The sequence below is a fragment of the Macaca mulatta genome, chromosome 9 (genome assembly GCF_049350105.2).
Source record: "Macaca mulatta isolate MMU2019108-1 chromosome 9, T2T-MMU8v2.0, whole genome shotgun sequence".
Taxonomy (NCBI): domain Eukaryota; kingdom Metazoa; phylum Chordata; class Mammalia; order Primates; family Cercopithecidae; genus Macaca; species Macaca mulatta.
The window spans coordinates 89,017,137-89,044,540 of record NC_133414.1 but is presented as its reverse complement, the minus strand read 5'-3'; the positions used below and the strand labels follow the sequence as shown (position 1 = coordinate 89,044,540).

At 36.4% G+C, this 27,404-nt stretch overlaps 1 protein-coding gene across 3 annotated transcripts; it reads left to right on the top strand.

The window, feature by feature from the left end:
* Positions 1-2,367: 2,367 nt before the first annotated feature.
* On the top strand, positions 2,368-19,533 carry CDK1 (cyclin dependent kinase 1). 3 transcript variants are annotated; one of them, XM_015147555.3, is made up of 8 exons: positions 2,368-2,524; positions 4,210-4,271; positions 9,049-9,205; positions 10,010-10,133; positions 12,429-12,599; positions 16,564-16,727; positions 16,824-16,965; positions 18,563-19,533. In XM_015147555.3, the coding sequence occupies exons 2-8, from the start codon at positions 4,235-4,237 to the stop codon at positions 18,659-18,661; spliced, it is 894 nt and encodes a 297-aa protein (XP_015003041.3). In that variant the 5' UTR covers positions 2,368-2,524; positions 4,210-4,234; the 3' UTR covers positions 18,662-19,533. The 3 variants fall into 3 exon arrangements, with proteins under 3 accessions (XP_015003041.3, NP_001248399.1, XP_077801216.1); NM_001261470.1 differs by lacking the exon at positions 2,368-2,524 and adding an exon at positions 2,620-2,635 and having other exon boundaries at positions 18,563-19,518; XM_077945090.1 differs by lacking the exon at positions 2,368-2,524 and adding an exon at positions 2,668-2,690.
* The last annotated feature ends 7,871 nt before the right edge of the window (positions 19,534-27,404 follow it).

The following is a 27,404-nucleotide window of genomic DNA, read 5'->3' as shown; positions in this document are numbered from 1 at the left end:
AATACTTAAATATAAGAAACAAAACCAAAAATACTTATGTGCAATACCAACTGATCTTTTTTTTTTCCTTCCAAAATGGAGTTTACCAAAATACAGATATGAAGTTTTTCAGAGCACATACCTTCCCCTGCTCTCCTCTTCAGTTTTTTATTTTTATTTATTTATTTTTATATCACCTCTATGGTCGTTTTCCTAAAATACGATTCCAAGGCTGTGTGTACCTCTCCTGCTCAAATCCTTCGGAACATTGTTCAGGGCTCATCAGGATTCTGACTGCAGACTCCCTTCTCTGACTTTAACATCACAGGATGCAGCACTTCCTGCATTCTACTATGGGTGGCACCCTGAATTACTTGGGTTGACTTTCTGGCCTCTGTGCTTTACTCATACAATGTCCTCTGTTTGGAAGGCCCACTCCACAATTCTTTCCCCAGTCTTTGTTCAAATGTCACTTCTGCTAGCATTAGCAGTTTCCTCCTCCAGGTTCTCACATGGCCCTATAACATAAGTTACAAGGTAAGTACCGGAAGAGAATTCTCAATAATCATTGTGCTCCCCTACCCTCCACACCTCCAGCAGTAACTGTATCTTATTCATTTTTGTGTCTATGAAGCACAGTGTTGCACTTTAGAGACACTACATGGAAGTTGGCCCAAAGGGCAATAAATTGTATTTGCCAAGATGATAGCATGGATTTATAATAACCTCTGAAGCTTTATAAAGAAAGATGATTGAGTTAAATTGATACACCTAGCATCACAGCTGTGGAAGCTTGTGGTCTTCTTTATGTTGAAGGTAAAATGGATATAATGAATTAGTTGCTGTTTTTAGATGATACAGAAGTTGAATTCCTTGCTTAAGCCTCTCAAAGAGAAAGATATATTAAAATTCATTAAAACCAGTACCGTAAACTGCACAGAACAGCCTGGTTCCCTAGAGCATTTCTCTGGGGTAGTCAGTTTTCATTTAAAAAATGAAGTTTGGATTTTAAACATAAGTTTTAAAAGTGATTAGGCTCCAGCAGGAGTTCTTAAATTCCTGCCTATACCATGAATCCCAAATGCTCTGCCTCTATCACCTAGGAACAAAAATTATCAAGGTTGAGCCAGATGCAATGTATAATACCAGATGATAGATGCAGCTCATTGTGTTAAAAGGTATTAAACACTTAAATGCATGTGATATATTCTATATCACAAGGGTAAGGAAGTTCCATTCCATATTCTAATTTGGGTCTTCTAATACATACTTGTGGTGTATGTGGTAATCAATCTTTGTTCTATGTCCTATTAGGATCAATGCAACCAGAAATCCTTAAAATGGACTTTTATTATCTCTGGCTCTGTTTTACTGTTCTATTTGTTTATTTTAAAAAGATTTTAGAATGGTGTTTAGGTTGGGCTGGTGGCTCACACCTGTAATCCCAGCACTTTGGGAGGCCAAGGCAGGAGGATTGCTGGAGCCTAGGAGTTGGAGACCAGCTAGAGCAACATAAGGAGACACCGTCTCTGCAAACAAACAGGCAAAAAAAAAAAAAAAAAAAAAAAAAAAAAAAAAAGTAAGAAAGAGAGAAAGAAGGAAAGAACAAGAAAAAAATTAACTGCATTAAATGCAGAAATCTGTCTTAAGGATATTGTGGATGGCAATGAAGACAGAGTTTTTGACACTGGATTATTTAAAGCATAATTTAAACCTCTTTTTCTCCCCTCATAGAATTGTGAATTTTTGTGTTTTAATAATATTTAAGCTGGTCATGGTGGCGGGTGCCTGTAGTCACAGCTACGCTGGAGGCTGAGGCTGATTGCTTGAGCCCAGGAGTTGGAGGCCAGCATGCATAGCATAATGAAACCCAGGCTCTAAATACATGCCTCTCTCTATATATTTAAAATTCTGATGTGAAAATATTTTAAAATTTACATTTCAAATGTTTTTAATTGCATAATACACAAAATGTAAATAATAAAATAATTTAATATTAAATTCAAAAATGAGGTAGAAACAAAGCACAGCGATATAAATAATAAATCTTCCTTTACAGTTTTGAGACAGTCTTTTAAGTTTTCCATTACCTTCTTAAGGTCACTGAAAGGTGCTCCTTGGAGCCAGCCCGCAAATCACGCATTTAGAAAAACATAACTATACACTCCTAACCCTAAGTATTAGAAGTGAAAGTAATGGAATCTCGATGTAAACCCAATATCACTTTTTTGATGAGCTATTTTGAGGATAATAATTTTGAACTGTGCCAATGCTCAGAGAAAAAATTTAAAAGAAGAACGGAGCGAACAGTAGTTTCCTGCTCCGCTGACTAGAAACAGTAGGACGACACTCTCCCGGCTGGAGGAGAGCGCTTGCGCTCGCACTCAGTTGGCGCCCGCCCTCCTGCTTTTTCTCTAGCCGCCCTTTCCTCTTTCTTTCGCGCTCTAGACACCCGGGAAGGCCAGCCTAGCGTAGCTGGGCTCTGATTGGCTGCTTTGAAAGTCTACGTTCTACCCGATTGGTGGATCCGGGGTCCTTTAGCGCGGTGAGTTTGAAACTGCTCGCACTTGGCTTCAAAGCTGGCTCTTGGAAGTTGAGCGGAGAGTTACGCGGTTGTGGTAGCTGCCGCTGCGGCCGCCGCGGGATAATAAGCCGGGTACAGTGGCTGGGGTCAGGGTCGTGTCTAGCGGATGGCCCGGGGACCTCGAAGGGCGAGTATTGAAGAACGGGGTCCTCCTCTAAGAAGGCCGGACTGGAGAGCAGGGACCTGCGCGGAGCCAGGCTGGGCCTCGGGGTGGGGTGGGCAGGGCCTTTGCCTGGGCCTGGGCGTGTGAACCACACTGCGCCGGCTTTAGAGGGAGGCTATGGGAGCCCAGCCTGGCGGGGTTAGGCGGCGTGGGGGTGGGGGTGGGGGTTCGGGGCTGCAGTCGTGAGTTCAGGTCGGCTGTTTAGGAACTGCCTTAGGAGGCTTTCGGGTCTTGATTGAAGCAAAATCCGCTCCCCCACACTGAGCGCCAGCGGAGTGGCAGGCTCCTTCCTGGGCCCGGCCCCTGAGCGCCCTCCCATCCCGCCTCGGAGGTGGGAAAGCGGGACCGCACCTGGGCCAGGTACAGGCGCAGATTCCTAAAGCGAGGCTGCCCTGAGAAACCGATCCCGGAACTCGTGGGCCTTCTGGGGCTTGCTCTGCCCACGGCCCCGGCCCACCTGGAGCTGTTAAGAACACTCAGCCCAGGCACTTAACACTCATGAGCAGTGTAGTGCAGTTTTTTTCATTTAAAAAGATATATCTCTGCTTCTTTCTGGATTGATTTTTTTCTTTGAAGATGAATGTGGGAAATAGAACTTAAAGGTCTGTTCAGAGCGGGCTTTATAAATGATCTTATCATCAGTGATGGGTGTTAGAAAAATCTAGGTAATTATGCCTGGAGTTCTGACGTTTCATTGACAAACTTCAGAGGAAGTCTTGAACTTCTGGTTGTTTTTTGTTTTTTTTTTAAACCCATTCATTGTGATTCAGGTATACAGTTTTTCTGCTTAGTCCTTGACATTGTGTAGGCTATAATTAGAATTTTATCTGTGGAATTGCACTTTTCATTCTTTTGTTTTAGGGTGCTTAAGTGATATTTCCGACTCTTGGAAAAAGTACCTTGAAAGTCTTGAGCATGTTTGTGACCTCTGCAAGCAGAGGAAAAAAAGATTAAAATTGTCACGTGGGCAACTGGAAACGCTTAAAATGTTTTTGCCGCTTTAAACAAAATTTTCCTAATGAACAATCTGAACACATTTTAGTTCTCCCCTTATAACTATAAAAAATAGTGTTTTGAATAAAATTAGAAATATCATAAAGCGGTATAAATTTGTTGAAATATTTGGGTATAACTTTGGCACACTCAGATACTAGTGTCACAACAAGGGAACATAATTCTGGTTTTTCTTTGGAAAGAATAGACAAGTTGATATCTGAATTTGAGGGTTATTTTGATTGGAAGAAGCTAAATAAATACTACACTAGTATAGAATATACACGTTTCCAATGTCTCAGGAGTCCAGAAGGATGGAAAGTTATTGTAGGAGTCCTTACCCTTGTAAATATTGTTTGAATGTAGTTAATATTTATGGAATACTTATGTACTGCAGTAGGCACAGTGGAAAATGCTTTACATATAGTGTAATGCTAAAAACTACTCAAGTTAGTGGCATGTAATTAAGTCAGTTTTTCCTTCATTTTAGGATCTGCCATACCCATTGACTAACTATGGAAGATTATACCAAAATAGAGAAAATTGGAGAAGGTGAGTGGTTTTAGTAATATAAATTTTTGGGGATGATTTAACAATGCTACAACTTCTGTAATATGAACACATGTAAATATTTATTAAAATTCAACCATTAAGATGTCTTGTAGTACCAGTGTGCATTAATATATGTTCTTTACTTAATAAACGCAAATTTGTTCACATTTCAAGAGAATTGAAATTACTGAATCCCTAATGACCCATCCCTTCACCCCCATAGTCTTACAGTCTTCTGATACTAAAGAAGTATCAGAAATACTTGTATTTTGAAGACACTATTGATGACTTGCACATGTGTTGAGGGGCAGAGGTTAGGGATGCAGAATTATGCTAATTTCATAGTCTATTTTTAGTCTCTTTCAATTATTTTTAGGATGATAAATATTCTTATCCAGCCTTTATAGACTGGTTACAATAATTGACTTAATCTAATTTAAATAAAATTTCTATTTAGTTACCGTAAGAAAAAAATGACCTGTCATATGTACATGTTTAAGCTATTCTAAAACTATAACTTACGTATATAATCATTCCCTTTCTGTGGTACTTGAAGGAATGATCAGATCTATATATGGCACAAATGAGGGGTATATCCCTTCGCCTGTTCCTTGACTCCAACAGAACATTCTCAATTCTCCAGGTACAAAATAATTTGCTAGTAGAATCCAGTTTATATCGGTTCTGCCAGAAGGAAATTCACAACTATATTTTTAATGTGATCAAAGACCTCACTTGACAAGAAATAGTAAAAAAACAAGGGGGGAATACTGGAGGGAATTTAGTGAAATAGGAATGACAAGTTAGTGTGGTGTTCGATTGGAGGGGTGTGTGTGTGTATTTATTTTTATTTTTAAACAAATTAAATACCTCATACCCATTCTACTAAACACATTTTGCTGCTGAATTAAAAATAATGTGATTAGTATGTCTAATGCTTTGTAGTATGTTTCTTAAATTCCCAGGGAATTTGTGTTGATTTCAGTTTGGCATAAAAAGAGACCTTCTTAAAGTATAAATATATTTTTCTTTAAGATGATAGAACTCCAAACCTATAGGAAACTACAGATTTGACTTCTGAGAAAAGTACTTTAATTGCTACCATAAATAAGAGCAGTTAAGAATGTAATTTTAAATGTAATCCATTACATGTATTAAGTCATATGACTCCCATTCTTTATTTCTATAAGTGTGACAGTGGTAAACCCTCTAACTTTTCTGGATCTCGGTTTCTGCCTCTGCAAATGGTGATAATTGGACTTAACACGAAAGATACGATTCAATTGAACAATATTATGGAAAGCATTTGTTTGAGTGCTTTAACTCAGAAAACCTTCAAATGTATATCATTTGAACATTGTGTTATTACTATGAACACTGTCTCCAAAACTGTCTCTTTACCAGCCTCATCTAATGCCACTCAACTCTAATTCGGATTTCTTTGATGTCCTCAAATGTATCCTGTGATTTGGCCTATGAGTTTTGGCAATGGCTGTTCTTTCTACCTGGAGGCCAGTCTCTACTGGCTTCATTTTTTATCTCCTCCTCTAGTCCAAGAGCATTTTGTAGTTCCCTTTGCATCATGCTTAATAGCCATTTTAATTATTATACCATAGTATCCTTGAGGGCTGGGGTTTTTGTCTTGTTCACAACTGTTTGCCCACTGCCTGTCAGTAGTGCCCAACCCACAGGAGATAGCCAAATAGATAATAATAACATCTGTGTTCCTTGTTTGTTCTTCTGAACACTGTTTCTTTTTCTGGCTTGTATTGTTGTTTCTACTCCAAGCCTGATTGTTTTGGATTATGTGCTGGATGTTGTTTTGGAAAAAGGAACTTGTGAAAATAAATGGAGGCCTAAATGATCCACACAGAATTTTCTTTTGGTTCTGCTAGGTATCTGGTTAAAGTCTAGAATTAAAATACTACTTTAAAAGTTATATTTTTTCCCCTCAACTTTTCATTTTGAACATTTCCAAATCTATATTGAAAGGTTTATGCAATGAACTTGTAATAGTTTTACCAAGGTGTTGGTGTTTTGTCATATTTACTTTATTATCTGTGTGTATGTTAGCATTGTTTATTTTTTATTTTTTTCATTGACACATTTTAATTGTACGTATTCATGGGGTATGTTTTGGTGATTTGATACATGTATGTGTTGTATGATCAAATCATACAGAGTAATTAGCATATCCATCACCTCATGCATTTGTCATTTCTTTGTGGTGAGAACATTCAATTGTTTTGCGTTTTAATCCATTTCAAGTAAGTTGTAGAAATGTTCTACCCCTAAATCTGCATGTATATTCTGAATATCCACCCAAGGTCATGCCTTTCATTTGGCAGTTAATGCCTCTTTAATTCTGATTTAGAAGAGTCTGCCTTTTCTCTCACTTGACAGTGAGTCTTGACAACCTAATTCATTTCTTAAATATATCCAGACTTTACTATTTTAAATGTTACAAAAATTGTTCTCTGGTTTCTTCTGAATTACAGAAATCTGAGGGTTGTCATACTAATCTTTGAACTCCTTCCTGTCTTAAGAAAATGTCTTTTTGGATCGTAGAGTAGCTGTATCCATGATGGTGGAACCTTACCTGGCATTTAGTGGGCATTTGATAAATACTTGCTTAATGAAGGTTTTCTGCTTAAGGGCCTCCATAACTTGATCATATCCTACATATTTTTCTTTTGTTTCTTTTTGTTTCCTGGGATAAATCTTCCATTCGATTTACAGTGATCTTCTAGGCTTACCTGTGTTATGATTTTTGTCTCCTTAGTTATTTATATTTATATTTAGTTAAATACCCTAGAGTATTTCTGTCTTTAGAATTCCAAGTTCATTTTGGAGCATATACCATGTATTTCAAAAACAATTTTGGATGATTAACCAATAGAATAGTTCTGCTTTGTTTAACCCCTCTTCCAGTAGTTCAGTGAGAAGTGATATTATCTCTAAAATTCAACACATTGAGTGTTGGCCCCTGGTTAATTGTTAATTCTGAAAGCTATTTAGGATTAGGTGATATTGTACACTTGAGGGAGAAGAAAGGATGCTAGAAAAAAAATTAGTTCTGAACTTAACATTGACTGCTTATGTTACTACATTATGCAAGTGACTGATTTTCCTGAGATCACTTTAACAGTATGCCAGATGATTGTGCTACTGGTTTACCTACTTTTTGTGTTTAATGAGAGCTTAATTTACATCCCCCCAAAAATGTAGATTTTAAGTTTATGAAGGTTATCTACTTTTAAGGATGACTGTGAGGATTAAATATAGTCAATTCTCCTTTAACATAGAGTAATTTTGGTTATCAAAAAGTTATACATTAATCCACAATTTAATCAGAATAGTATAAAATGGCTTTTATGTCAGTTTATAGTTTTAAAATGACACCAGTATTTAAGAAAACATAGACTTTTGTATAGAGGTTCTGTCAAAAAAATTAAGCTTAAGTAACATCAATTTGCTACTGCTCAAACTGTTTAATATTCTAACTAAGCAGTTGGTAATTTGTTGGTTTGTTAGCCTTTTCTGCAATATTGCTACCTTCAGAGAAACTCATAAAAGCTATAGAAGAGGCTTTTTTTTTCCTAGAACAGTGCACTCTAAACACTTTTGAAGTTAAAACAATGCCGTGGAAAGCAAGCTATTCAACAAAATTTTGTGTGTACTTAAAGGATTCAGGACCTCCCTAAACTCCAACTCAAGTTTAAAAAGACTTACCTAGGGAATTCAGCATTGCCAGATATATGATGCATTTTAGCTAGTCTTCTCCCTTATTGCCATTTCATTCCCTGTATCCATCTCCTCCCTCCCTGCTATTCCTTATGATTGATACTGTTGCTCACTACCTGAAGCCCAGATATCGAAATCAGTATTTTTATCAACTTGCAAATGGGTGTGAGGCTTTCCTAATATGTAGTACATACTATGTGCTTTATTAGGTTTAATAAACAAACATCTGGTCTTTTTTCTCCATTCTTTTGAGAATGAGGACTGTTGACTGTATTTTGAGATACAGATAAAAGTGTTTTGAAAAGCATAAAGCACTCTACAGTATTTTCTGGAAGTAGCATAATGACTCTTATCAGTAATATTTCTGGAGCCCAAATTTTTACACTATATTTTATGCCTGCTTTATTGCTGGGTAGGATATTGGCAGAAGGTTAATTTTAATTTGCAAATGATCTATTTTGTTCTGTAAAATATGCTGGAACATTAATGGTGATTTAGATGTATAGAAAACTTGTGATGACTACATGAATTTTATTTTTAAGCCATACAGATTGTAGTTACTCTCAATTTCTTTTTGGAAGCAATAAGGGTATGAGTAAGATACTTCCCATATGGCCACACCAGACATTTCTATCATGTGACCCTTATGAGATTCAATAATCTTAAAATCTTTCAGTTTGACTAGGTATGGTGGCTCACGCCTGTAATCTCAGCACTTTGGGATGGCGAGGCAAGTAGATTGCTTGAGCTCACGAGTTCCAGAGCAGCCTGGGAAACATGGTGAAACCCCATCTCCATCAAAAAGACAAAAATTAGCCGGATGTGGTGGCGCGTGCCTGTAGTCCCAGCTACTTGGGAGGCTTGGTGGGAGGATCCCTTGAACCCAGGAGGTGGAGGTTGTAGTGAGCTTTGATTGCCCCACTGCACTCCAACCTGGACAAGAGAACAAGACCCTGCCATAAGGAAGGAAAAAAAAAAAAAACTCTTTTAGTTTGTGAGTGTGTCACACAGCATATTATTTACTTTGTTTCAGGTACCTATGGAGTTGTGTATAAGGGTAGACACAAAACTACAGGTCAAGTGGTAGCCATGAAAAAAATCAGACTAGAAAGTGAAGAGGAAGGGGTTCCTAGTACTGCAATTCGGGAAATTTCTCTATTAAAAGAACTTCGTCATCCAAATATAGTCAGGTATGGTATAATATCTGAATGTAAGCCATTTTCTGCATGCTATTTCAAATATAAATTTCAACTTGGAAATCTTTACATTTGCTTAATTTCTTGGTCTAGCCTTACCGAGTGGACTAGAACCCTATTTTTGTTAGTTGAGAATGCTGCACATATGTAAAAGAGAACAGGCTGTTAAAGCAAGAACAGAGTTAGAGGAGATTGGTGATGTAGATTAATATTTGGGGCTGGAAAAGCAAGGTAAATTGGCCATGGGAGTAAAGCCCTTTTCATAGAGCTTTGTCAACTCTCTCCTACTTGAGGAGCTCTAGTTCCTGAAGATCCTTTAGTCAGAGTCTTAAGAAAGGTAGCTAGGTCAAATGAAAAAGATTTTTTTCCTTAATATATTTGCATTGGGTGTTTTTGGAGAGCTGTCTTCCTAACAGACCAAGTTAAAATCTAATTGTATTTGTCTGGGGCTAGAGATTAGAAGTAGCTTTTAAGGTCAGATACCACTTTAAAATTTATTTTTATAATTCACTTCGATGAAAAAATAAGCTCTCAGCAATTAGTAGCCAACCTAGATAATGTTCTTTTGGAATACAGGCTCCTTATAAACAAGCACCTCCTGTACTAGGCCTAATTTTAAATAGTTGCCCTGAGATTCCTTTCTTAAATTTGAGTTTTGAGTCTCAGCCATTAGGGAAGTTACTACATCTTCCCCAGTTTTTATTATAGCAACTGAAATTATGGAAGGAGTTTTATTTTGTGAAACAGGTCAAAAATGTTTGCTGGATTCTTCTTTCATATATATCTATTTTTTTCCAGTCTTCAGGATGTGCTTATGCAGGATTCCAGGTTATATCTCATCTTTGAGTTTCTTTCCATGGATCTGAAGAAATACTTGGATTCTATCCCTCCTGGTCAGTACATGGATTCTTCACTCGTTAAGGTAAAAGCTTATCTAATTTTATTAATATTTATGCACTGTGGATATAAAGCGACTATATACAGAAGTCCCTGGGTTTTGTGGGAATATGCTTGGAAAAAGTGTTACAAAATAGAATAAGAAAAAGTATTTCATTTTTCTCCCTCATGGTTATACAGGTTAGAGTTACCCATGTTATTACCAGATACTGTTTCTAGTAAGTAAAAAGTAGTGCCTGAGATAACATAGAACTGATAAGTATTGTTGGAAACTAGGGTAGTCTGGTCTTTCTTTGGCTGTGAGATATATGTAAAACAAAGTAATGAAAGCCTAGGGCAGAGTAGTGGTTGTAGGTGTTTTATTCCAGTTTTGAATATGTTTTGCTCAATTTATTGTAGACATTTATTATATTTCAGTTAAATTATAAAATTGTACAGTTTTAAGTACTAAAGTATATAAAAGTATCTTATTCTTACACCAGTTCTACCAAACCACTCTGCAGAGGTAGTGCTGTCGTTAGTTTTATTCATAATCTTATACTTGTATGTTCACTTTGTATGTATATAAAGACTTTTTTACACAAAATGGACTTATTTGCATATGTATAAGTATACATATTTTCCCCTTTTTGTGTAAAACATTATGAAGACATGTAGATCTACCTATGTCTAGTTACATTTTTGATATAATTATTTAAACCACTTCCATATTGATGAACATTTAAATTATTTTCCAACTTGGTTATTGTTGCTCTTATTAACAGTACTGCACTGAATGTCCTTATAGATATTTATCTTTGTATGCAACTTTATAGGATAAATTTTTAAAGTGGGAATGATGGATTGAAGATGTTTATTTACATTTTGATAGATACTGCTGGTTGCCCTCTAAAAAACTTGTAGCAATTTACTCTTAAGTACTCATGGTGTATAACACTTATTGTTTTAGTACATCATTACCAAAACTTGGTTTTATCAGTCTTTTAACTATGTGAAAAAGGCATATTAAGATTGTTTTAATTTTATATTTCATGACAATTTAACACTTCATATTTAGCTATTATAAACCGCCTATTCCTATTCTCTACTATATTTTCATTAGGATACTGTCTTTAACAATCTTGCATGACTTTTGGACTTTCTGCTTTTATGTCTTGCTTTTAAGTCTTCCTCACTCAAAGATCGAATGTATTAGAATAATACATGTCAGTATTTTTCTGGTAGTTTTAGTAAGTCCTGTCTTCTACACACACTTTTTTTGTCTTAAATTCTGTATGGGTCAAGATTTATTTTGACTTAAAAACTGGGATACAGATTCGGCTTTATGTTTTTCCAAATGACTAGCCAGTTGTTCTAACTGGTTTTATGTACAGGCAACAATGGTTTTACTTACAATTTTTCAATTTTACAATGGAGCAGAAATGATGCACATTCACTAGAAACCATACTTCATTTACCCATACAACCATTCTGTTTTTTCACTTTCAGTACAGTATTCAATAAATAACGAGGTATTCAACACTTCCAACTATATGCTAATGTAAGTGTTTCGAGCACATTTAAGGTGGGCTATGCTTAGCTATGTTTGGTAGGTTAGGTGTATTCAATGCATTTCGACAAGGTCTTTTCAACTTAGAATAAGTTTATCCAGATGGAGCATCCGTTTTGTTTTGTTTTTGAACGCCACTTGTCCCTCTAAGATGGAGCATCTGTATTATTTCCCAATTTCAAACTGTAAGTCATTTTTCTGTGTACTTTGTTCTTGTAGTATTCATGTTACTTCAAATGTCAATGACATTGTCTTTGGCAACAAATGTCTTGTAAAGCACTTTTCTCTGAACTAAGCAGCATTTTATGATAATTTTATCCATTTCAATATATAATCATAATATCTTTGCCATCACTTTTAGAATCTAATTTTTTCAAAAAGGAAATGAATATGTAAAAATGAAAGATAGAAAAGGCCAACTGTATTGAAGATAGAAAATAGAGTTGGTAGAGGTATATGGAAGAAAATTCAAGAGGCTTCTATGTAGAAAACCAACTTGTACTTTAAGGATGGGGACCAAAAATGTTTAAAGACTAAGTGCATTGACATGATTATAGATATGTCTATAAGGTGAAGATCATTTTCTTAGGTATACAAATGTGATGTTGTATGTAAACGGCTTCCCACCCACAAATACTTATTAGCCTAAAATGGCCTGAAAGCTCCAGTAATTAAATTATTTCTCTGGAACCTATTTTTTTGTCTTTGAAACAGATTATTTAGAAAATCATGTACTTTGCTTAAGTTTCTAACTTTTTTTGCTTTTTCCAGAGTTATTTATACCAAATCCTACAGGGGATTGTGTTTTGTCACTCTAGAAGAGTTCTTCACAGAGACTTAAAACCTCAAAATCTCTTGATTGATGACAAAGGAACAATTAAACTGGCTGATTTTGGCCTTGCCAGAGCTTTCGGAATACCTATTAGAGTTTATACACATGAGGTAAGTGGAATAGTGGTTTTTGATGGCTTTTGAATGTGTGTGATTGCTAGATTATTTTCTGTATTTGTGAAGTCAAGAAATAATAAAAGATATCTACTCAGTGCCAGTATCAATTTATTGCCTCTCAGCTCCAAATTCATTGATGCTATGTGAAAATGTAACTGAAGCCTTTAAGTATTTTTTCTTTGCCAGCTGCTATGTTAAGGTAGAGGGTACTAGAGAGACACAGCAGGAGGAAAGGATTTTCCTATCTACAGTTTTTACGTTCTCATTATTTTTTACTTTATTTACATTATTCCCATCCTTTGTTGTACTTTAATTCTTTATATTAAACTCTCCCTATGCAAGTCACCACCTCGGTTTCTGTCTCCTGACCGAACCCTTCCTGATTATAGTCAGATTGATTCAAAGACAGGTTTTGTTCCTTAAGGTATATTATTTCTGATACATTTAGGAATTAATTTGTTTAATCTGTGTTATATTGCTGACTTGGCATTTAGTGTTTCTGAAGGAAAGGGAACATTTTATAGTAAAGGATTACTGAAAAGCTTTCTTCTGTGGAGTTGTCTACCCTTGACCCAAAGACTGCCTCCAGATCAAAACTAATAACAGTGCTCATCTGATTAGTTGTCTTGGCTTGTTGTTAGCTCTTTTTATCTTTTTTTTTTTTTTGAGATGGAGTCTGGCTCTGTTGCCCGGGGTGGAGTGTGTGGCGCTATCTCTGCTCACTGCAAGCTCCGCCTCCCGAGTTCATGCCATTCTCCTGCCTCAGCCTCCTGAGTAGCTGGGACTACAGGCGCCCGCCACCAAGCCTGACTAATTTGCTAATTTTTTGTACTTTTTTTTTTAGTAGAGATGGGGTTTCACCGTGTTAACCAGGATGGTCTTTATCTCCTGACCTCGTGATTCGCTCGCCTCGGCCTCCCAAAGTGCTGGGATTACAGGCATGAGCCACCGCACCCCGCCCTTTTTATCATTTTCTTACATGGCTATATAAATAAGATTATTTTGTTTTCTTTGTCTTAAACAAATGATATTGATCTCATTAGCTTTGTTCTAAGAGGCAATATTTTTACCATATGATAAATATACTGAAATGGTTGGTTAGTTCTGTATCACTAATAAGCTCTTATTTGACTTATTCATGTTTTTTAAATGTAAAAATCGTTTTTTATGGACACATTATACATATTTATGGGGTACAGTGTGGTATTTGGATACATGTATGCAATGTGTGTTAATTAAATTGGGGTAGTTAGCATATCCATTGCCCCAAGCATTTATTATTTCTTTTTGTTGGGAACATTCAAAATTCTTTGTTCTGGCTATTTGAAAATTTACAGTAAATTATTGGTAACTAGTCAGCTTACAGTGCTATAGAACACTAGAGCATATTTTTCTTTTTGAGCTGTCATTGTATCCATAAACCAACTTATCTCTATTTTCCTCTTCTAAGCCCTGAATAACCACTATTCTACTCTATGGCCATTAGATCAACTTTTTATGTTTTCATGTATGAGTGAACACATGTAGTATTTATCCTTCTGTGCCTGGCTTATTTCACAGCTCATCCTTGTTGCCTTAAATGACAGGATTTCATTCTTTTATTGTGGCTGAGTAGTAGTCTAGTATTCCATTGTGTGCACCCTCACATGTATGTGTGTGTACACTACATTTTCTGTGTGTGTGTGAGTGTGTGTATACACCCCATTTTCTTTATCTGTTGATGGAAACATAGGTTGATTCCGTATCTTGGCTATTGTGAAGAGTGCTTCAATAAACATGGGAGTGCAGCTATCTCTTTGACATAATTGATTTTATTTATTTTGGACATACACCCCCAGCAGTGGGATTGCTAAATTATATGGTAGTTCTAGTTTGTAGTTTTTTGAGGATCCTCTGAACAGTTTTTCACAATGACTGTACTGATTTAAATTCCCACCAACAGTGCATAAAAGTTGCCCTTTCTCTGCATTCTTGTCAGCACTTTTTGTCTTTTGATGATAATTACTCTAACTGGGGTGTGATAGATCATTGTGGTTTTGATTTGCATTTCCCTGATGAATAGTGATGTTGAGCACTTTTTCATATACTTGCTGGTCATTTATATGTCTTTTGAGAAAGTTTTATTCAGATCATTTGACCATTTTTAAAATTGGATTCTTACTATTATTTTTTTATTCTGGATATTAATTCTTTGCTGGATGAGTGATTTGCAAATAATTTCTCCCATTCTGCAGATAGCTGCTTCATTCTGTTATTCTGTTATTTGTTTCTTTTGCTGTGCAGAAGCTTTTTAGTTCAATATAATCCCGTTTGTCTATTTGTTGTTGCAGAGACAGGGTGGAATGCCTATGCTGGAATGCAGTGGCGCAAACAGGGCTCACTGCAACCTCCACCTCCTGGGCTCCAGTGATCCTCCCTTGTCAGCCTCCTGAGTAACTGGGCCCATACACTAGGCGTGCAACACTATGCTAGGCTAATTTTTAAAATTTTTGTAGAGATGGGGCTGTCAGCATATTTCCCAGGCTGTTCTTGAACTCCTGGGTTCATGCAGTCCTCTCACTTTGGCCTCCCAAAGTGTTGGGATTATAGGCATGAGCTGCTGCACCTGGCCACCTCATTTGTCTAGTTTTGATATTGTTGCTTGAGCTTTTGAGGCCTTACCCATATGATTTTTGTCCAGGTCAATATCGATAACAGTGTTTGCCCTGTTTTCTTCTAGTAGTTTCATAGTTTAAGGTCTTTTTTAATCCATTTTGAGTTGATTTTTGTGTATGTTTAGTTATAGGGGTTTAGTTTCATTGTTCTGCATATGGATTATCCAGTTTTCCCAGCACAATTTATTGAAGAGATTGGCTTTTCCCTAGTGAATGTTCTTGTCATCTTTCTCAAAAATGAGTTGACTGTAAATACATGGATTTATTTCTGGATTCTCTACTTTGTTCTATTGGTCTATGCATCTTTTTTTATGCTATATCATGCTATTTTGGTTACTATAGCTTTGTAATACATTTTTGAAGTCAGGTGGTATGATGCCTTCAGCTTTGTTCTTTTTGCTCAAGATTAGTTTAGCTATTTTGGGTCTTTTTTTGGTTCTATATGAATTTTAGGATTTCTTTTTATTTTTGTGAAGAATGTCCTTGGTATTTTGATGGAGGTTGCACTGAATTTGTAGATTGTATTGGGTGGTAATATGGTCATTTTTATATTCTTGCAGTTCATGAACATGGGATGTCTTTTTTTTGTATCTTCCTAATTTTTTTCTTAAATGTTTTATAGTTTTTGGTGTAGAGATTATACATCTCCTTGGTTAAATTTATTCCTAGTTTTTTTTGCAGCTAGTATACATTAGATTGCTTTCTTGATTTATTTTTCAGCCTGTTTGTTATTGGTGTATAGAAACTTTTAATTTTTGTATGCTGATTTTGATTTTGTAATACTGCAACTTTGTTAATCAGTTCTAAGAGTTTTTGGTGGACTCTCTTCAGTTTTTCTGTATATCATCTCTGCACACAGGGACAATTTGACTTCTTCCTTTGCAATTTGGATGCCCTTTATTTCTTTCTCATGTTTCTTATTCATGTTATAATGGTACTGTTATGTACCATCTTAGCAAGTGAAAAGTACCTGCACTTTGTTCAGTATCACCCCAAATCTATTATCAGTGGGTTTGGTTTTTCAGTGAGGGGGAAGGTAAGGCTGTATAACTGTCTTGATCTTTAGTGATTTGAAAAGCAAAAAAAAAGATTTATTATGCTTTTATCTGTTTTGTCTTCTAATGAATAAAACTTAGAAATGAAATATTTATCTTCAATTTTGTGTACCTTTAATTGACTTAAACAATATTATTGGTGGCAGTCATACAGCCTTTAAAGGACAGTCCTAATGAAAATATAGATGTTCAAGTTTAGTTAATTTTATGCACCACATTTATTCATTGTAAAAATTTGTTTTCTAATAGGTAGTAACACTCTGGTACAGATCTCCAGAAGTATTGCTGGGGTCAGCTCGTTACTCAACTCCAGTTGACATTTGGAGTATAGGCACCATATTTGCTGAACTAGCAACTAAAAAACCACTTTTCCATGGGGATTCAGAAATTGATCAACTCTTCAGGATTTTCAGGTAGCTATTAAAAACTGAGATAATAAAGGTAACATATGTAACAATGAGATTACATTTATGCTTTAACTAAGAAATTTTTGTTTTCCTGTTTTTTAGAGCTTTGGGCACTCCCAATAATGAAGTGTGGCCAGAAGTGGAATCTTTACAGGACTATAAGAATACATTTCCCAAATGGAAACCAGGAAGCCTAGCATCCCACGTCAAAAACTTGGATGAAAATGGCTTGGATTTGCTCTCGGTAAGGAGTGCCCTTTATACTGAATTCCAAATTATTGATGATTCAGAATATATTCAGTTCTTTCTTTTACCTAGAAAATAGGAAGAATGTTCACATTTTTTAGCTAGGTGTCTGTTATATACATTGTATTATGCTAGCTTCATTTTAGATATCAAGAGGCACTAGTGGCTTTGAGAGGAAGATTTAGCATTAGTTTTTGTTTTTTATCTGACAAGTAGCTATGGACATTTTGAGGGAGAGACCAGGATTAATACACTTTTTTTTTCAAGTTGCTGAATTGTAGTGGCTCTCTTTTCTAGCATTTTTGTCATTACTAAGCCCTCTTAGTTTATGCTAGATGTAAGCGTTTTTCTTATTGGTTGATATTTTAAATTATTAAAGCCATCTTCAGAATAAGCTTTATTCGTACTTTGTACCTAGCTTCTCCATCAGAAGGATCTATTGCTATACCATTGTATATGTTTTCTCATTGGTCTTTGGGTTACTTTCAGAGTGTGAAAACTCCTTATGCCACAAAATTAAGCTTAGATTTCCCTCAGATCAAATACAATAAATCAGATTCCCTAGTCTAGCCACAATTGACATACCTTGGAGTGGATAAATCTTTGTTGCTGGCATTGTTCTGTGCATCATAGCTTGTTTAGTGGCATGGCATCACTGTCTTCGACTCTCTAGATGCCAGTAGTATACTCTTCACAGTTAGGACAACCAAAAGTGTCTCCAGATATTGCCAAATGTCTCCTGATGGGCAAAGTCTATCCTAGTTGAGAACCATTATTGTAAATTAAACTTGGTTTCAAATTTGAACTTTATTCCTTAGCTCTGTGAACTTGGGCAAGTTACTTCCCTTTGAGCCTCAATGTCCTCATTTGTAAAATGGCACTAATACCTACTTTTAGCTGTGGGAATTGAGTACCATGATTTATCCAAAGCAGTTTGTATGGTGCTGGTTACATGAGAGTTCAGATGGTAACTAGTTAGTAAAATCTCTAGTCTGCTTGTTGATTTTATTTTATTTTTTTAAGATTAGTGTTTCTTAAAGATCAAATTTACAATCCTAAACTTTATTTAGCTTTTTCTGGTGCATAAACTAATTTATACTAAGTTGTCTGACTGTAATTCTTTTAGTGACTCAATTTTAGCTATTTTTATAACACATTGTGCTGTGAAGGGTTTTATTTGGAACTTGTTGGAAGCTACATCAGAAACTGCCATAGTTAATTGCCATTTAAAGAATGTTGTAAATAACTCAGGTGGCCATTTAATTCTCAACGTAAATATAATTAACTAGACATCTTTCCTATATTTATGTCTTAGTTTTAAAGCTATTTCTGAATGCTTGAGTCTTACCATAATTGATAACAAAAAGAGGTTATCGAGAGTATCTGTGATTTACAGAGTAGGTTATTCTAGACCTCAAGGGTGAAATGTAGGGGAGGAGACATTTGTATGTTAAACTAGTGGAAATGCTCATTTAATAGATATTCACTGAAAGTATTAGTTTTGGTTTATTGCTAGAAAAGTTGAGGTTTTATGGAGATTTTGTAAAAAATGATTTATTTCCTAAATAAATATCTCTTTTTCTTTTTTCTCCCAGAAAATGTTAATCTATGATCCAGCCAAACGAATTTCTGGCAAAATGGCACTGAATCATCCATATTTTAATGATGTGGACAATCAGATTAAGAAGATGTAGCTTTCTGACAAAAAGTTTCCACATGTTATAACAACAGATAGTTGTGTTTTTATTGTTAACTCTTGTCTATTTTTGTCTTATATATATTTCTTTGTTATCAAACTTAAGCTGTACTTCATCTTCTAATTTCAAAAGTATAACTTAAAAATGTAAATATTCTATATGAATTTAAATATAATTCTGTATATGTGTGTAGGTCTCACTGTAACAACTATTTGTTACTGTAATAAAACTATAATATTGATGTCAGGAATCGGGAAAAAATTTGAGTTGGCTTAAATCATCTCAGTCCTTATGGCAGTTTTTAGTTTCCTGTAGTTGGAACTACTAAAATTTAGGAAAGTGCTAAGTTCAAGTTTCATAATGCTTTGAAGTATTTTTATGCTCTGAATGTTTAAATGTTCTCATCAGTTTCTTGCCATGTTGTAACTATACAACCTGGCTAAAGATGAATATTTTTCTACTGGTATTTTAATTTTTGACCTAAATGTCTGAGCATTCGGAAGGAGAAAACTATACAGATTTGAGAAATGATGCTAAATTTATAGGGAGTTTTCAGTAACTTAAAAAGCTAACATGAGAGCATGCCAAAATTGGCTAAGTCTTACAAAGATCAAGGGCTGTCCGCAACAGGGAAGAACAGTTTTGAAAATTTATGAACTATCCTATTTTTAGGTATGTTTTGAAAGCTTTTTGTCTAAGTGAATTCTTATGCCTTGGTCAGAGTAATAACTGAAGGAGTTGCTTATCTTGGCTTTCAAGTCGGAGTTTAAAACTACACATTTTGACATAGCGTTTATTAGTAGCCGTCTAAAAAGGCTCTAATGTATATTTAGCTAAAATTACTAGCTTTGGGAATTAAATTGTTTAACTAATAATGCTGCTCATTGTGATTCTTATGAGCAGCCTAATTTGAATTATTTGCTGCAATCAAGAGAAGTGTACAATAGTTTTATTACTTTTTTAGCATACTTCTATCCTTTTTCCAACCGTATCTCCTCTATTTTTCCTCCTGGTTAACGGGCTAGAATGTGCATTCCTGGATTACTGATTTTTACACTCGACTGGATATGTAATGAGGGATCTATCTAATTCATCTTGTCTTGGAAATGTTGCACTCTAGAAGAAAGTGTGTGTCACGTTCTTCAGCAGCAGGACCTCTTATGATTGGTGGCTTGGTTGTCCTGTTCTGTAGTCTTTGGTGGAAGCCAGTTTGTTCTTAAGAGAATCTAGAGCCTATTAATGGAAGTCATTTAGGGTTATATTGTGGAGGGTCGTTTAGGATTGCATGGCAGGAATTGAGTAAATGAAAGGTAACACTAAAGACTGGAGATGGTATAATGGCGTATCTATAGGTCTGTGTTCCCTTGTCTATGAAGTGAGGCATTGAACTAGATCTGTTTTACAAATTGTGGCTTGCAACACGTTAGTGATTTACAGCCAGCATTAATCACAATCCCTTTCCTACCCCAGTGTAGAACAGAAACTAGCAATGTATCCTATATAATTATTTACTTATTTATTTTTTCGGTAGTATATAGATACATGGGTGATACAAACGTTTGGGGCCTTGTAGATAATGTAGAAACAGCATTCAACCTCCACTCTAGCTCCACGGAGTCCAAGTGTCTGAAGAGTTGACAGTACATCAAATTAGAACTGACTTGGTAGACCAGGGAAATGAGACAGATGGTAGGACACTGTCATCTCTTGCTATAGTGAGTGACCTACTTTTGATCCTGTGTCAACCAACTTCAGTGACTAGGTGAGAAGCTACTGAATTGTGTCCTCATCTCAAATGTATGTTTAAATTAGTCTGTGCTGTGGTACTTCTGACTAATTTTAAAAGGGAGCTTGTCTCTAGGCCAGTGACCCTTAAGTCTGTTATGTGCTAGAAACGCCCAGAAGCTAACTCTGGCACTACCCTGAATTCAGATTTTGAAAATTGGGAAATGTATCCCAATAATGTGTTTTTTCAAAAGCTCTCCCCAAGCTGATTTAGATGAATTCCATTGTCATCAGTAGTGGTGAGTTTGACCATTTGGGGCCTATATTTGGTTTTAGTTGTCTTAAAATTTAATGACATCATGCAATATCTTTAAAGTTACTCTATTTCTCTGAGTTTGCACTCTTTAGTGGAGGGGAGAAAGCTGCATATTTCGTACGTATACTAGTATAGGCTTCATATATGTGAGCACAGCAGTGAAATCTTTACTAATTTATTTGGGCATGGCCTATATAAAGTAAAAGTTTTTGAAAAAATGGTATTTGAGAGTTTAATAAAATGGCCCAATAAAGCGTCTTTTGGGGACTTAGATTAACAGGGTAAAATAGTTTTTAATTTTAGCAAAATATTTTAAAGCACTTGAGGAGATTTGAAAACTCTATTAGGCAGAACTTTTTTTTTTTTTTTTTAAACGTTAGTTCCTTTGGCAAACTAGTTCATATGTCAACTTCAGTTTCATTCATGTTTAAATAATTGCCATATTCAAACGAGTCAGTGAGTTTTCACAGGACCATACTCATTTTGCATTGTGGACAAAGACGTGTGTGGGATTTGGAGTGAAGAGAGTAGAGGGCATTGTTTAAATGGGTTTGGGACAAGATGGCTAGAGTGAAGCATGACTAATGGGGACAGTGAAAAGATAGAGGGGTAAATTAAAGCTGAGAAGACTGAAGAGGGAGAGGTATTTCAGACTAAAAACTAGGGCCCAGGAGAAGGAAAAGGTAGGAAGGAAAATGGTAGTGGCATGGATTGTGACTAGTTTGTTAGGGGTAGGAGATGAAATTTAATGGATTTGGAAGCAATAGTATACATTGTCATCTCTGTGCCATAGTATAAATTGTATGTGTCTAAGATGCCTTAAAATCTTCGAAAGAAATGTACCTGGGCTTGGGCACAGTAACTCATGCCTGTAATCCCAGCATGGTGGGAGAATCACTTGAACCCAGGAGTTTGAGACCAGCCAGGGCAACATGGCAAGACCTCATCTCTTTAAAACAAAATTAAAGTGTACCTGAGAGTCATGGACTAAGGAACCACAAACAATAGCATTTTAGAAGCAATAGCAACATTTGAGAATCAATAGCTGCATTTTAGAATGCTGGTTTTCACACTCGGATTAAGATCTCCTGAAGAACTTGTTGAAACAGATTGCTGAACCCATTCTGTTTTTCGATTCAGTGGGTCTGTTGTGGCCTAAGAATATACTTTCCTAGCAAGTTCCCAGGTAATGATGCTGACCTGGTTAAGGGACCACACTTTGAAAAATCACTACATAGGCAATTCCCAGAATTACAGAGAGCTAAACAGAAGCTCAGCTATTTGGTCAGCTTGCCAGGTTTGTAGACAAAAGCACAGAGGTGCAGAAGGAGAAATCAAAGGTCAGGCTACATTTAGAGGCTGAACTGGAATCAGAACCTAAATCTTTCATTGTCATCCCTGAGAAGTGTGTAGTATAATGTGAAGATTCCAGGCTTCAGAGTTAGATAAGAGCAGTTCCTAGTTCTACCATTTCTGTCTGTAGTTGAACAAGTTAGTCAGCATCTCTCTCCTCTGTTGTGCAATGGGAATGAGTACATACTTTGTAGGTTTGACATGAGGGATGGAGATAGGGTTGCTGAGCATCCTGCATATATAGGACGTCCTAAATGTCCTGCATTCAGCGTTTTTCAATGCATTACAATTGGGCAGTTACAGCTGTTGCTTTGCAACAGTAATTGGCACTTAAATCCCTTAAATTGAGAGTACAGGTAAAGTGCTTGGCATGTGATAATATATTTTTCCTTTGAACTCTCAGCCCTTTTTCCTTATATTACCTTTTATAACATTTTTTTTCCTTTCATTACACATAGGCACATCCATTTTCTCCCTTACTAAAGTGTAAGTCCAGTGACGGAAGGGGCTGTGTCTTTTTCATTCTTATGTCTTTGTCTAATATCTTGAGCCTTAGATCCAATTCCAGTCCTTAATGTCCAAAGGTAGAGACACCTCACCTTTAGTAATAACTACTAATTACAGCTCATCCATTAGGAGCTGCCACTATGCTTTATATACATTTCGTTTTTTTCTTCCAACCATATCAGGGAGTGGGCACCTTCATTTTACAGAGGATGAAACTAAGACTTAGAGATTAAGTAACTTGTGGAAGGTCACAAGGCTAGTAAGTGGCAGACCATGGGATTTCAGAGCTTTCTGAGTTGAGACTGGTCTTTGCGTCATCTTGGTTCCCAAGGTAAATCCCTAAAGAGAATGTATATTTAGTTTCCAAGACTTAAGAGGAAAGGAACAGGCAAATGCTAAAGTTAATGCAGGCCAGGTGCAGTGGCTCATTGCCTGTAATCCCAGCACTTCTGGAGGCCCAGGCTGGTGAATCACCTGAAGTCAGGAGTTTGAGACCAGCCCGACCAACATTGTGAAACCCTGTCTTTCCTAAAAATACAAACATTAGCTGGGTGTGGTGGCAGGCACCTGGAGCCCCAGCTACTCGGGAGGCTGAGGCAGGAGAATTACTTGAACCCAGCAAGTGGGGGTTGCTGTGAGCCAAGATCATGCCACTGCACTCCAGCCTGGGTGACAGAACAAGACTGTCCCCTCCACCAAAAAAAAAAAAAAAAATGCAATCCAGACAGGCCCAGAAGCACCAAAACCAATAGCACAAACCTACATACCTCTCATTAGCACTGAATCTCCAGACAAATCATCAGAAACCTGCCTGAAGATTGAAAAGACCAAGGTCATCAAAGTAAGATGCAGTTTCCAGTCCAGCTGGTTTTCCTATCTCGTTTAGGCAGCAATGTCCCCTTTTAATTGTGGAACTCTACTGTTTGTGGTCCTCATGGGGCTTTAAATGCCGGCTCTCCACTCCTTGTTCACAAGGGTGACCCAGGTTGAATCCATCACAGTATGCCATAACCCAGCAGCAGTAAATCGGTGCAAGGCATAGGCAAATGACCTCGCAAGACCCAGGGCCCTTTTTGCTATAGAAATGTTGAGAATGAACTTCAGGAGACCAGGCATGGTGGCTCACACCTGTAATCCTAGCACACTGGGAAGCCAAGGCAGGAGGATCATTTGAGCCTAGGAGTTCCAAGATCAGCCTGGGCAACATAGCGAGACCCCCCTCTACAAAACAGGAATGAAGTTCTACCGACCTTGCTAAATCAGGATGACGTAACTGAAGAGGCTGAGAAACATCCCTATTCTGGAGCTAGCTGAGACGAGAAAGATCCCTAGGAGCATGATGTCCTTGGTCTGGTCCCGAGGCCCTGGTTCCTGCAATACTGCCTTACTATTTGTGAGCTGCCCGGTATTCCTCCTAGGTGCAGGAGGGTGTGTGTGTTGTCTGAACCTACTTTCAGTTGGATTTCTGTCATTTAAACCTCAACTAATCATAACTAATAGTTAACGAGTAGAGCCCCAACAAATACAGCTGTCAATACTAAGACAGCAATTGGATAAATAATTTTTTTAAAACCCTCAATTTAAGCACTCTTGTAGTTATAAATCATTCCATAATTAAACATCTCAAATTCCTTCTTTAAAAGCTTTTTGTATATTGCTCATACCGTTTTTGTTCGTTTGTTTGTTTGTTTGTTTGTTTTTGAGACGGAGTTTTGCTCTTATTGCCCAGGTTAGAGTGCAGTGGCGCAGTCTTGGCTCACTGCAGCCTCCACCTTCTGGTTTCAAGCGATTCTTCTGCCTCAGCCTCCCAAGTCGCTGGGATTACAGGCGCCCGCCACCATGCCCAGCTAATTTTTTTGTATTTTTAGTAGATACAGGGTTTCACCATATTGGTCAGGCTGGTCTCGAACTGCTGACCTTGTGATCCATCCGTCTCGGCCTCCCAAACTGCGGGATTACAGGCATGAGCCACTGTGCCTGGCCTAGTTACTGTTTTTAAATGCAGCTTCTAGTATTGGTTGTATATGATGGTACTGATATAAGTTGATTTTATACGTACTGATCTTTCAAAGGACCTATTTAATACAAACTTCTGAGGAATGTTTATATATGGTACCTACTCTTTACCAGTCAAGAGTAGAAATCTGTAAAATACAGTTTTCTACAGGCATTCATTCCTTATTATGATTTCAAAACCATGCTATACTTCTCTGTTGAGGAAATAATGCAATTACAAAAGCAGAATGTATTTGGAGAATTTATTTGCTAATGAGTATTAGTAGTTCTTTATATTTGTAAAGAGCTTTATAGTAATTAAGGGCCACATGCTATTTCAATAGACAGAAGCTTCCTATACTCTAAAAATGCTCTGAACTATAAAACCACAAGAATAAGTACACCATAACACATTCTTTCTAATGCAGAGAGAAAAGATACATTTCCCAACTGAACATAACCATTTGTCTCAATGGTTTTGGTATCATGACAAATGTATTTATGTGCAAGAAAATATAAATGTATTCTTCATGAAGTGTGTTCACTGCTTCTAGGATCCAAATGGGAAGCAGAGCATTTGCTCCATCTTAAATCTTCTTGCTAGAATCTGAACAGTTTTAGAAATGTGCTTTGGCTTCTTGTTTAAAATACTTCTCATGCACACGCAGTAACAGAAAATGGCTCAGAACATAAAAAGATTGCAATTTCCCAGATGAGCACAAAATGCTAAATTTTTGACCATTCAACATTGGTCTGAAACCCCATGAACTAGATGACAAATGCAATGTTTGGGAACTCTTAATTATCCATGCTAACGAAGGTCATGGCAGCTAGGATAACCCCCAAGAGCAAACACCTCGTCTCCATTGCGCCAAATTTTGGCATTCACTATGTAACCCACCTGCTTTTAGCAATAAATCTCATTTCCTACTTAGTGAAATCAAAATTTTAAAATGGAATTGGATGTTGAACATCATTCAATGCAGTCTTTATTTTCCCAGTGAGGAGCCTTCAGATCTCAGCAACAGAGTGAGAAATAGAACCTGGGTTTTCTGATCTCCAGTTTAAAAAGATTTCTACTCTGTTTTAGATTGGCATCATGAGGTCAAGGAAGAAATTGTGTATTTTGAGGATAAAATGTCCAGGCAAAAGAGAATTCAAATGACCAGTGAGGAGAAAATGGAAGAGAAAGTTGCATAGAATGGGTTTTCAGTGAAATTAGATGTGTAAAAGCATTCACAGTCTACAGTGCAAATAGCTATAGACCAAGCATGTTGCAATGCTAAGTACTGGGTGTGTTCTCTGTAAAAGCAACAATAATTTTCATTCTCTACCTTTCTTTGGAGGGTAATTGGAGATTTAACTCATATACCACAGGTATTTTTAAATAGCCATAGTCCAAACATAGCAACAAAAAGCTAACTTTATCCAACTTCAGTTTAATTAAAAGCATGTACCAGATAAGAGGTATTGTGATAGTTAATATTGCATATTCATAAAGTCACTGGCACAGAAACATCTAACGTATGTACAGTAAAGGAAAAAGGCAAAGAGCTCAACTTCATCTCTTTTATCGTTTTTTCAGGAGAAATATCTCATGCATTACCATGTTTGGAATATTTCCTAGCATGTGCAAAAAGCAAGGAATAAACAATAATTCAGTGTGCCTAATGGCATAAAATAAAAGGATTATTCACAAACAGAAAACTGGACTTTTGAGCAGATGTTTATTTAAATACAAACAGCAACTCCTACTTTTCCTGTTATCTCCAATTATGTGATGCAACATTTTTAGCAGAAGTGCTTTTTAAAAACAGCCTTCCAGGGAGTGAATAAACAATACTATATTTGGCTAGCAGCTGCTTTTGGAAAACGAGATGTCAGCAAAGCTGAATGTTGTTTAAAGAAAACTAATTATCCAGCTACCTTTGACTTGGATCAGAGTAAATAAAGCACTTCCTGATTTGCACTGAAATGTTTTGTCTAGAATTTAAATATTAGGTATTAGTCAGCTATTTATCTTCTTCCATCACTTGCCTTATGGACCAAGTGGATTTAAATAAGTACCCTTTGTGTTTGGTTGTGCTGCCAGTACCTCTTTATGTTTTCTGGAGTGCATAGCATTTGTTGCTTCTTTTCTTATTTGCCAACCACTTGTTATTGGGCTTGGTGTAAAGCAATGTGTTTATGGATACATTAAAAACTAGATAATCTATGATAATATGGGATGGTTGCATTTGTATATATTTATGCAAATGTAAAATATAAAGTTTATGAGTAATTTTTAAATTTTATTTTAAAATTATGTGCAGAATTTGAATGAATGTAAATACCCCCCATTTTTGAAAATTCATTTCAAGGTTAGCAAGCCATAGACGCTGCAAACTGGTTTATGCCGTTGCCACATGTCACTTTGGCCGGTAAAGAGAAATTCCTGCAGCCCTTTTTCAGGGTTGCATGCATCAGCCTGCAGTGTCCCTGGATCACAGCTCCTGCAAGTACCTGTGGTGATGCCTTTCTACTTGTTTTAACATTTACTATAATTTGAAATACTTTTATATTCTAAAGCAATCTCACCTGAGCACTCATTAAGTGTGGATGACATAGTGGGCCTGAGAATTAGGAAATTTTGAAGGACTTGAGATGTTATTTTAATGTCACAAAGAAGGCCAAACAACTTCCACAGTACATTTTACAGTGAGCAATCCATACAACAGTGATGATTTTGAGAAAAATAAAAAGCTGCATTAAAGTACACATATACAATAGTTACAGATTTCAAGGAAGCATCTCCCTACTCAATACTTTACTGTGGAAAAATTTGTGTTGAATTATGCAAGTTCT

Excerpts from the sequence above, each read along its gene's own strand:
- CDK1 (XM_015147555.3), top strand. The coding sequence starts at position 4,235 with ATGGAAGATTATACCAAAATAGAGAAAATTGGAGAAG. Across the intron at positions 10,134-12,428 it reads TGGATTCTTCACTCGTTAAG|AGTTATTTATACCAAATCCT; the intron begins GTAAAAGCTTAT and ends TGCTTTTTCCAG. Across the intron at positions 16,966-18,562 it reads ATGGCTTGGATTTGCTCTCG|AAAATGTTAATCTATGATCC; the intron begins GTAAGGAGTGCC and ends TTTTTCTCCCAG.